General features: G+C 36.0%; 1 protein-coding gene across 1 annotated transcript in view; it reads right to left on the bottom strand.

Moving 5' to 3' along the window:
* The window catches only part of Btaf1 (BTAF1 RNA polymerase II, B-TFIID transcription factor-associated, 170kDa), a gene marked incomplete in the record, with an annotated part of 110,688 nt that overhangs the window by 55,903 nt on the left and 42,248 nt on the right, over nt 1–12,537 (bottom strand). Inside the window, 1 exon segment of the mRNA XM_013514876.1 lies at nt 10,045–10,165. Coding sequence (XP_013370330.1) covers nt 10,045–10,165 — 121 coding nt within the window.

Raw genomic sequence — 12,537 nt, forward strand, 5'->3', positions numbered from 1 at the left:
AAGCGATGCTCAAAGTGAGGACCAGCGCTCCCCTAAAGTGAAGCACAGCCATTCTCAGCCACAATGAGGTCCTGAGCTCCTCCTCCAATGAGAACAGCCATGTTCATCAGCAAACCCAGCAGGACAAACTCCTCTAGGAAAACCAACAGCTCCCTACAGCTACCAAAGAGCTTCCAACAGCTTCCCAACACCTCTAATAGCCTTTTCTCCAGTTCTGCCTTTTATACCTGCTGGCAACAATCCTCAGGTACACCTCCCACATCCAGCACCACACTGGTTCAGTTCAGGTGGGTGTTGTAAGTTGACCACGAGTTGTCAATCCACCACACATAAGAATACTATATTTCCCCCTCAATTTTGCTGTGAAATTAAAGCTCCTCTAAAGTATAATGCCTATGTCAATAAACATATGAAAAGATGGTCCACAATCATTTGTTACCAGAATAATGCATATTAAAACAATGAGATATCACTATATGCCTATCAGAAAAGCTTAAATCCAGAACACCGACAACACTAAATACTAGCTAGAATGTGGAACAACAGAACTCTCATTCACTGGTAGAAGGGCAAAACGATGTCTACCTTGGAGGACAATTTGGAAATTTCTTAAACATCCTTCTACACTATAACCAACCAATCATGCTCCTTGGTCTTTGCCCACAAGAGGTTAAAAACTTATGTCCATATAAAAACCCATACAAATGTTTATGGCAGCTTTCTGCATTACTGCCAAAACTTGAGAATATCCAAGGTATTCAATACATGAATGGATAAACTGTGGAACAAGAGACAATGAAATATTAATAAATACTAAAAAAGAAATGAGCTATCGAGCCAGGAAAAGACATGGAGGAAACCTGAATGCATCTTCTTAAGTGAAAAGGTTGCATATTATAAAACTCCAGCTATGATATATGACATTCAAGAAAAGGTAAAAACTATGGAGACAATAAAAAGATGAGTGGTTTTGAGGGGTTCAGAGAAGGAAGAATGACTAGGTAAAGCAGAGAGGATTTTTAAGGCAATGAAATTATTCTGCATACTACTACAATGGTTGATATACATCATTATGTATTTGTCAAAACTTACAGAGCATACAATACCAAGAGAATTATTTGTTATTCTTGTCTAGTTATGTATCTTTTGCTGTCTCATCTAGTTTCCCAGTTTACTATAGAGGGCAGAGATCTTGTCTCTTAACATTACCTAGAAAGCTGCAAGTACATTATCAGGCACTTACATATTTGTTGAATAAATCCATGGTGCCTACTGGAAACAGTCCAAAGTCAGAGAGAGTAGGTGATAATAATGCTAAATTTCTCACAATTTTTGGTTGGAATAGAGCTTCTAAAATCTGTGGAAATTGAATTACTGAGGTTATTTATAGTAAGCCCCTTTCAATTATACTTCAGTTTGTGTGGAAATGACTTTTTTATTTTAAAGAGAATAAATTTTTTTTAAAATGAGACTGAAACTTTTCTTTGTTTTGTTTTTCTTCCGGTACCAGGAATGAACTCACAACCTTGCGCTTGCCAGGCAGGCACTTTGCCACTGAGCTCAATCCCCAGCCCCCTTTTTTTGTTTTGTTTTGTTTTGTTTTTCCGGTACTGGGAATCGAACTCACGACCCTGTACTTGCCAGGCAGGTGCTGTGCCACTAAGCTAAATCCCTAGCCCCCCCAATTTTTTTTTAAATGACAGCATTTCAAAACAAGACGATAGGAAATTAACACTGGTTGTTATAGTACATATTGTTATCTTCAAAGTAGTTGTTTAGATTACCAGATACAGGCATGCAAAATTGATCAAATAAACATTAACTGTTCCTTTCAATAGACTGATAGAAATTAGCAGTATCATTATCTTAGCTATCATGTGTGCGTGTGTGTGTGTGTGTGTATTATTTTCCCCTTCCGTTTTCTCCTTTCCCCTATTTCAGTTTTTCTTTCCTTTTGAGCAGTTTCTCTCCCTTTCACACTATCTATTGTACCTTTCAGATTTTATTTACTCTTTCTTACACTAGGAGGACAATATGATGTTTACGCATGTGAGTCTGATTTATTTGACTTATGAGTATGGTCTCTAGTTGCATCCATTTACCTATAAAAGCCTTGAGTTTTTCTTTATAGCTGAGTAGTACTCCATTATGTAAAAATACCTTATCTTTTTTATCCATTCCTCAGCTGATGGGCATTTGGGTTGTTTCCAAGATTTACCTATGACAAATGGCAGTGCTATAAACATGGGTGCACATATATCACTGTGATGTGATATTTTCAATTTGTTGCAAGTTCGAAGAAGGGGAATAGCTGGGTTGAATGGGACCTCTAATCCTAGTTTTTTGAGGAATCTCCACACTGATTTCCACAGTGGTGGTTGTACCAGTCTAAACTCCCACCAACAATGGAGAAGGGTTCCTTTCTCCCCACAGCCTCGCCAGCATTTGTTATTGGTTGATTCCTGATGACAGCCATTCCTTCTGGGGTGAGATGGGATCTCAGTATTGTTTTAATTTGCATTTATCGAATGACCAATGATATTGAACATTTTTTCATATATTTATTTGCCATTTGTATTTCTTCATCTGAGAAGTTGTGTATTCATCTCAGATGCTCATTTTGGATTGGGTCTTTGAATTTTGGGGGCCTGATTGTTAAAAATTCTTTATATGTTCTAAATAGAAGTCTTTTCTCTGCGGTATAGTTGGCTAAAACTTTTTTCCCAACTCATGGGTTTTTTTACTCTGTTGATTTCTTTTGATGTGTAAAATCTTTTCAATAAGATGAGACCCCAGTTGTTGATTCTTTAAAGTATTTCCCATGCAGTTTGGTTTTTGTTCATGAACTCTCTGCCTACCCCATGACTTCAAGATTTCTACTTAATTTCTCTTCCAGTAGATTGTGTTTGTTTTAATATTTAATTTTTTTAATTTTAAAAGTGAAAAAAACAAAAACAAAATAAGGAAGACAAAAACAAAACAACACAAAAACTATAAAAATACAGAATTTCAAAACAAGATGACAGGAAATCAACAATGGTTGCTGTATTACTTATTTTTATCTTCAAAGTAGTTGCTCAGATTATCAGATACAGGTATGCAAGACCACAGTCATAAATGAAATAAATCAGACCTGCATGTGTAAACACCATATTGGCTCCCTAGTATAATAACCTAAAAAGAGTAAATATTTAGATCTTTGATCCTTTTTTTTTTTTTTTTTTTTGGTACCAGGAATCGAACTTACAACCTTGCGCTTACCAGGTAGGCACTTACACCACTGAGCTATATCCCCAGTCCTAAGATCTTTGATCTATTTTGACTTTAGTTTGGTGCATGGTGATGGACAATGGGTCTAGTTTTACTCTTCAGCATGTGGAAAGCCAGTTTTTCTAGCACCATTTATTAAAGAGGCTTTCTTGCAGTGAACATGTTTGGCCTTTTTGTCAAAGATAAGGTGGCTGAGTGTGTAGTTGTGTCTGCATTTTCTAATCTGTTCCACTGATCCTCAGGTCTGTATTTTTTCCAGTACCATGCTGATTTTATCACAGTTGCTTTGTAGTATAACTTCAAATCAGGGATTGTAATACTTTCTGCCTTGCCTTTGTTGCCCAAGACTGCTTTTGCTGCTCTGGGTCTCTTCTGGTTCCAGATGAATTTTAGGAAGTTTTCTCTAGATCTGTGAGGTATATCAATGGTATTTTAATCGGGATTGCATTACACTTGTATAACTTTTGGGATTATGGTCATTTTCACAATGTGGGTTCTTCCTATTCATGAGCAAGGAATATCTATTTCCTGAAATCCTCTTCAATCTCTTTTCAGAATACTATAACTTTCACTGTATAGATCTTTTACTTCCTTTGTTAGATTGATTCCAAGTATTTCAACTTTTTGGATGCTATTATGGAAGGTACGGTTTCCCTAATTTCTCTCAGTATGTTTGTTGTTTGTGTACAGGAATGCTATTGATTTTTAAGTGTTGACTTTCTATCCAGTTATGCTACTGAATTTTGTTACTAAATCTACAAGTCTTTTGGTGGTGTTTTTGGGCTCTTCTGTGTCATCTGTGAATAATGATAATTTAACTTCTTCCTTTCCTATCCTTATTCCTTTTATCTCTCTGTCTCTCTTGTACAATTGCTCTGGCTAATGTTTCCAGAACTATATTGAAAAGGAGTGGTGACAGTGGACATCCTTGTCTTATTCCTGATTTTAAAGTGAAAGCTTTCAGTTTGGGGTCCATTTAGTATGATGTTTGGCTGTTGGTTTGTCATACATGGCTTTTATGAGACTGAGGCAAATACCATCTATTCTGATTTTCAGTAGGGTTTTTATCATGAATGAGTGTTGGACTTCTTTTTTTGGTTTGGTTTTTTTTTTCCAGTACCGGGAATCAAACTCATGACCTTGCGCTTGCCAGGCAGGCGCTGTGCTGCTGAGCTAAATCACCAGCCCGAGTGCTGGACTTTATCAAAAGCTTTTTCTGCATTTATTGAGATGATCATGTGATTTTTGTCTTTGGCTCTGTTGATATGGTGTATTACATTTATTGATTTGTATATATTGAACCATCCTTGCATTCCTGGGATGAATCCAACTTGGTCATGATATATAATGTTCTTGATGATTTGTTGCATTCTGTTTGCTACTATTTTTTTTTTTTTTTTTCCTTTTTGAGGTACCGGGGATCGAACTTACAAGCTTGCGCTTGCCAGACAGGCACTTATGCCACTGAGCTATATCCCCAGCCCAAATGATCCTTATCTTTCTTTCTTTTGGCGGGGGGCGGTGCTTGGGTTTTTTCCGGTACCGGGAATCGAACCTAGGACCTCACAGTTGCCAGGCAGGTGCTGTGCCGCTGTGCTAAATCCCCAGCCCCTAGTTTGCTACTATTTTATTGAGGATTTTTGCATGTATGCTCATTACACAAATTGGTCTGTAGTTCTCTTTTTTGGTTGGGTCTTTCTCTGGTTTTGGTATCAGGATGATACTTGCTTCCAGGAATGAGTTAGGGAGAACTGCTTCTCTTTCAATGAAATGACTCTTGATAGATCACTAGAAAGCTTTTGAATTGGGGCTGGTTGCCAGAGGAACTAACCATGTACTTTATCTCACTTGATGTCTAACTGAAGAGGGTTGAATAACTTGAACAAGGTTGCAAAGTTAACAAATGGTAAGCCCAAAGTTAGAACCCAGATCTTTTGTTTAGTTAAAGGTCCTTTTCATTATACCATTGAAGAGGTAACTAGCAATGAAAAGCTCTAGTTGACTGCTCTTTACATTATGATTGTTTCTATTTAGGACTGCTCACTCGGCTGGGGGCAGAGCACTTGGCCTAGCATGTGAAAAGCCCTGGGTTCAACCCCGAGGACCTCCCCCTGCCCTCTCCACAGAGCTAACTGGCTATACTTAGAAGGGTTCAAAGGCAAGGAGGCAGTTCAGAAAAAGGAAGGCAAGTTAAAATAAGGGTAGATTTTATTATTACCACATGTTTATCATTTATGATCCAAATTTCCAAGGACTAGATAATGTTTTGAAATTCACAATTTTTCAAATTTTAGACTAATGAGGTTGAATGCATTACATTATATAAACCCTGACATCCCAACAAGGTTGGAGTCAGTAACTGCATAAAATTTATTATTTTGCAATAATACGTGTGAACAGACATGGTAAGTGGGACAAGCCAGAATGATTTAATCCTCAGAATGCACTTTACAATGAACTTTGAATTTTGAATTTTAAAACTGCAGGAAGGAATCATCGAAGTGTATAAGAGAGTCTGCATAGCTAAGAATCAATCAACAAGTAACTATCAAGTAATCTATAAGGAATAATATAGTAACAGATAAAGTATCAGATGTGGTTTATTCTAAGAGTTCCTTAAAGAGTACATGTTGTTGGTACCTTAAGATTAATAAAAGGTAAGCATGGTGGCAGATGCACATAATCCAAGTACTCGGGGAGGCTAAGGTAGGAGGATAGAGTTCAAGGACAGACTGGATAACTATAGCAAGACCCTGTCTCAAAATAAAAAAGGACTAAGAATGTACCTCAGTGAAAAGGTCCTGAGTTCAATCCCCAATAATACAGATAGATAAAGAGATAGATCCCTAATAATATAGACAGATAGATAGATAGACAGACAGACAGATAGATAGATAAAAATATTTAGCCAGGCACATACAGTGTTGCATGCCTGTAGTTCCAGTATTTGGGAGGCTGAAACACAAGGATTGCAATGTCGAGGTCAGCCTGGGCAAATCAGTAAGACCCTGTCTCAAAATTAACAAAACAAAACAGGGCTGAGAGATGTAGCTCAATACACCCTGGGTTCAATCCCTAGTACCACCAAAAAACTGAAGATGAAGGAGGTATGACTGATCCCAGGGTTTAGACTAAAATTTTTAAAATAAGGGAGTAGGCTGGGCGTGGTGGCGCACGCCTGTAATCCCAGCACTCGGGAGGTTGAGGCAGGCGGATCGTTGCGAGTTCGAGACCAGCCTAGGCTACAAAGTGAGCTCAAGGCCAGCTTGAACTACATAGCCAGACCTGGTCTCAAAAAGACAAAAAAAAAATAATAATAATAAATTAAAATAAGGGAGTAGGCATCACATTATAAGACTAACAAGTGATAAGTCACAATTACAACTAAGAGCAGGAAAAACTAGGAAAAAGAAACTGAAAATGAACAACTCAATTACTGACAGTAACACAGTTTTACAACCACTGTACAAGCAACACTGGTACTGATTCAATAAAAGCTGTTAATTTGCTGGGAGTGATGGTGTACACCTTTAATCCCAGCACTTGCGGGGCTGGAGCAGGACTGCTTGAGTTCAAAATCAGCATGGACAACCTAGTGAGTTTAAGGCCAGCCTGAATTACAGAGAGAGATCCTGTCTCAAAAACTAAATAAATATTTTTAAAAACTGTTAACATGTTCAATATACTTTAAGATGATGATCTAACATGTTAGTCATTTTAACAGTTATTTTTGGTGGCAAAAAAAGTATGTCTCAATTATTTGGAAAATTCACTTCTATAAAATACCTTATTTCCTAATAATGTAAACAAAGCTGAAAATAAATAATAAAATAATAAATAATAAAATAATTTAAATAATAAAAAGCTAAAAGTGTTTTTGTTTGTTTGAGACAGATTGACTCATGACCAAGTTGGATTCATCCCAGGAATGCAAGGATGGTTCAAACAAACAATGTAGTCCAGGCTGGCCTTGAACTCGTTATGTAACTGAGGATGGCCTCAAACTCATGGCAATCCTCCTGCCTAAGCCTCCCAAGTGCTGGGGTTACACGCTTATGCCACCAAGCCCAGCTTTAAAAGCTACACATGTTTAAAAGAGCTTACAGGTACCTTAATACTTTTTAAGGAATAGCAGGGCATAGGAGAAAAAGGTAGACTTGTATCCAAAAATATAAAAAGAACTCTTGAATTCAACAATAAGAAAATAAGCAACCCATTTAAACACGGGCTAAAGATCTGAACAGACCTCAGCAAAGACAGATAGACAACAGAAAAGCATATACAAATGCTCAAAATCATGTAGCATTAAGAAATGGTAAAGTAAGACAATAAAAAATGCCAGCAAATATCTATTAGAATAAATAAAATCCAAAATACTGACAATAAATACTGGCTACAGCATGGACCAACAGGAATTCTAACCTATTGCTGGTGGAAATGCAAATGTACATTCTGGCAGATAGTTTGGTAGTTTCTCATAAAATTAAACAGACTCTTATGAAACAATACAGCAACTGTATACTCTTTGGTGTTTACATTACGCGAATTGAAAACTTATGCCTACACCAAAACTTACACAAAAATGTTTATAAGTAAACAGATAAATGAACTATAGTGCACCCATACAACAGATTATTCAATGATAAAAAGGAGCCACAAAGCCATGAAAAGATGTAGAGAAATGATAATTTCGGATCGCCAAGTGAAAGAAGTCAATCTGAAAAGACTGCACACTATATAATTCCAGTTATAATATTCGGGAAAGGCAACACCAAGAAAATCAGTGTTTGCCAAGGATTCAAGGAATGGAATGGCAAGAAGAACGGGTGGAACACGGAATTTTTAGGAGCAGTTTACTCTGATGATACTGTAAGGGTAGAATATATCACTATTGTACATTTGTCAAAACCCAATCTATAAAATGAGTACAGACTTTAGTTAAAAATTATGTATCAATACTAGTTCATTAATTTTAACAAATATATTATGCTAATGAGAGATATTACCAATAGATTAATTATGTGAGTGGTGGAAGGGATAAAGAAACATATGGGACAGGCAGGGTCGGGCACGCCTGTAATACCAGCACTTGGGAGGCTGAGGCAGGATGATTGCTGCAAGTTTGAGCCAACCTGACCTACAGAGTAAATAATGAATTCTAGGTCAGCCTGAACTACATAGCAAGACCCTATCTCAAAAAAAAAAAAGAAAAGAAACATGGGACCTCCTGCACTTCTTCAATTTTTCTGTAAACCCAAAACTGCTCTTAAAAATAGTCCGTATGTAAAAAAACCACAAAGAGAAACAAAAACAGAACCACATGACAAGAAGACATTTGATGGCTTTAGGAGGTTTTTATAAAGTAAACTGAAGAACACTTGCATCAGAAACATTTACGCAAAAATCACAATTTTTTAGGCAGAAAATTAAGAACAACCCATGCCAGTTATATCAGACCATGCCTGATCAATGGAGAATTATAAAACAGACCTGACAGTTTCTCTGCAAAGATTCTGATTAGACAAAAATCAAAAATATAATGCAAAACACAATTTATAGATATTTATTCACAAAAGTTCAGTACAATATCATGCTGCAAATTAAAGCAGATCTATATGGAATAGCCCTAATTCACATGGAAACACATGGTTAGGGTACACTAAGAAACATTTGTTCATGCAATAACCTATTTTCTAAAAATATTACCTGGTGCTTTTTAAAAATGATTGAGATGGTGGTGCATGCCTGCAATCCCAGCACTTGGGAGGCTGAGACAGGAGGATCACCAAGAGTTTAAGGCCAGCCTGGGCTACAAAGTAAGTTCAAGGCCAGCCTGAACTGCATAGTGAAACCTGGTCTCAAAGAGACAAAAAAAAAAAAAAAAAAAGATTGTACCTGTGTACATAGCATGCTAGCAGAGTGGATTCTTTGCTGGTATTTCCCTTAAGATATCATTTGATCTACAAGTATATTTTAAAACAGAAACCTTTTATAAACACAGGAAGGATACCTCAGCTCACCACAGGCTCCATCCATACTGGTACTACCTGAATGATCTCAGTACGCATTTCAATGTGTAACTCCTAAAGTATTCTATTCTTGGAAACAGCATGCTCTAAAGATTAAATAACTTTTATGAGGAGTTTATAAGAGCCACTAGTCTTTAAAAGCTACTTCAGCTGGGGCCCAGTGACCCATGCCTGTAATCCCAGCTGCCCGGAGGCTGAGGATTTCAAGTTAGAGGCTAGCTTGGGCAACTTAATCAGAACCTATTCAAAAAATAAAAATGACTGGCAATGAAGCTCAGGGGTAGAGTACTTTGCTAGCATCTGTGAGGCCCTGGGTTCAATCTCCAGTACAAAACACACACACACACACACACACACACACACACAATACAGTACTCAAAGCTTCAAATATAGCCTTTCCAACATGGGATGGGTTCTGCAAACCACCTGTCAGCCACTCAAAGCAAACAAAAGACTGACTAACAGGCTTACTACAGGGACTATTATTAATTATTCATTCAACAAATATTTACTGAGGACTTCCTTTGTGTTAGTGCTGAGAGAATACAACCTAGAACAAACTATTAAAATATTTCTGCCCTCATGGTGATTATATTTTTATGTTTATATGGTCACCAGACCACTTCCACTAGGCCAAGCATTCTGATCACTGAATATGTAGTAAGGGTAAACTAAGGATCAGGTTTATTTACAAAATTAATTTACACACACTTCAAGACTGCTACATATAATTATTTGTTCTTACCTGGTCCTGTGTTGATAATAACGTAAATAGAGTTTCCAATGCTGCTCTTCGAACTGATGATATAGTGTGATGCAAAAAAGGCCAGACACGTGGAACTAAAACTGTAAGTGACTGCTGAATACTAATAAAGGAGACACAAATTAATCTTACTCATTCTTAGTTAAAATTCGGTAGATACAATATCTAAATATTATTCTCATGTGGACTAGATGTTGACATCAAGTGTCTTTCTGATGAATAAATGATGATCTTCTTTTCACATGAACCTTCACTTAAGTTGAAAATGTTATTCAAAAATATTATTATAGCACCAATAGAGGCAGGGAAAATACAGCCATAAAAAAGGCAAAAATTTAGCATTAGGTTTTTCTACTATATTAATGCTACAAATAAACTTTATGAATTTAAAAATTTCCAACATAACTGCACTTGCAACTACTTTTACTCAGGAATATGAGACATGTATCCTAGTCAAACAATCAGGTTTGCCAGTCCTTACTCCATTCCATGGCTAACCCCAATGTACATAATTTCCATCCCCCTTTAAGGTCATCTCTGCTACACACCAAATGAGCAAGACATGATATAGGAGTAACCTGGATATTTGTTATCTTGGCTTAACATTACTAAGTTAGGGAAACTCAATTTTTTTTTCTTCTAATGGTAGAAGCAGGTAAAGCCAGGTCTAGACTAACTTGAGCCATGGTATACCTGCCATATTCGTAAGTCATCTATAAAAGTTACTTAGACTTCATTAGACACATTGAAATATATACCCCCACAGAAAAAGGCATGAACAAAAAAGAATATGCCAGTGCTATTTATCTGTTCATCTTTCGTGTTTCCTCTCAGGAGATCTACCTTTTAACATTATTTACAACTTTGTACTTATTTAAACATTTAGTTAAGTTCACTTGTAAAATTCTATTTAAACACATGCACAGACAGACATAAGAGATTCAGAATACAAGAAAGCATTATAACAAGGTCTTGTTAATAGTTAACTGTTCATGCTCAAATGACATGCTACATTTCTTCTTATATAAGCTGGAAAGTATCTGCCAAAATATATAACATATGAAGCAAATTTTCAAATAAGGTAATTTTAAAACAAACAAAAATGATGGAAAACTACATTATTTCACATCATATTACCAGAATGTTCAGTATATAATTTTCCTTGTCTTCTATTATTTAATTTTTCTGACACCATCCACAACCACAGGTAAAATCTACTCTTTTTTTTTTTTTTAATTTTTCCAGAACACAAGTATGTTCACTCCCTTATGTATTGTATATGGCTGCTTTCCTGCTATCCTGGTAGAATGGAGTAGTTTCAATAAAGACTGGCTCATGAATCAGAAATATTCAATAGTTGGGCCTTCACAAAAAATACTGACCAACCTCTGGTTAGTAATTAAAACCCTTGCATTTTCAGCTTAAAAAGAAATTTCACTCAAATAAACTCAAATTAATTCCTACAACAACTTCTATGAGTAATGGAAGCATACAAAAAGTAGGAAATCCTAAATATTTACTTCCCCATTCTATACCTTTTACAAGCACCTATTTTGTTATTCCTACTTAAGTGTTATCCTAATAGTTTAAATTTAGCATTAAAGCAGTAGCATTAAGCAGGATTATTTGAAACATTTGTTTCATGTTTTTCATATTTTCTGTGGCTTTCACCAGCCAGAAATCATTTTTAACTAATAATCACATGAACATTCACTAGACTAAAAACATTAACTAACTTTCTTATCTGTGGATTTTTTAAAGTTCCATAATAATGTTTCTTCTGCTAATAGAAGTAATAACATTCAGGAGCTAGTCTTAAAAGATAGGGAACACACTAAGCTTCATGTGAATTATCAAAATAGGCAAGCCAGTAATAGTTTAGGGTTTTGGTATTGTTTTTGGCTTCACCCACTCTCTGCTTTTGAGCATTATTTTACATTATTATGTATTCCCTTTCTGTTCAGTAATTACTAAAATCAAGAGCAAAAACTGAAGAAATGAACATTACAAAGAATTCACAGAGGGGCAAGTTTTTAGAAATATAAATCTGATGTTCAATTATAACCTATTAAGAAAATGTCATTAAATACAGCTAAAAGTCTACATTCTGGGGCCAAAGCCAGAAATAATATGCAGTGATTTTTATTCAAGAATAATGACTGAAATGGTTTATTCTATCTTAGTTGTTGCACCAACAGTTTCATATGTAAGTATCATTTTTAAATGTCTATAAATATATATCTTGAAAGAAATACAGTATATAGAAATTTTAAGTGGTTATCTCTTAGTTCTAAGAACATTAATAAATTTCCCTTTTAAGAAATGCTTGCCTGGTGTGGTGGTACACTCCTGTAATCCCAGCACTTGGGAGGCTGAGGCAGGAGGGTCACTAACAGTTTAAGGCCAGAGTTCAAGGCCAGCTTGAACTACACAGTGAGACCCTGTCTTAAAAAAAAAAAAAACACAGAACACAAA

Source organism: Chinchilla lanigera, unplaced genomic scaffold, assembly GCF_000276665.1.
Source record: "Chinchilla lanigera isolate Chin_1 unplaced genomic scaffold, ChiLan1.0 scaffold00024, whole genome shotgun sequence".
Taxonomy (NCBI): Eukaryota; Metazoa; Chordata; class Mammalia; order Rodentia; family Chinchillidae; genus Chinchilla; species Chinchilla lanigera.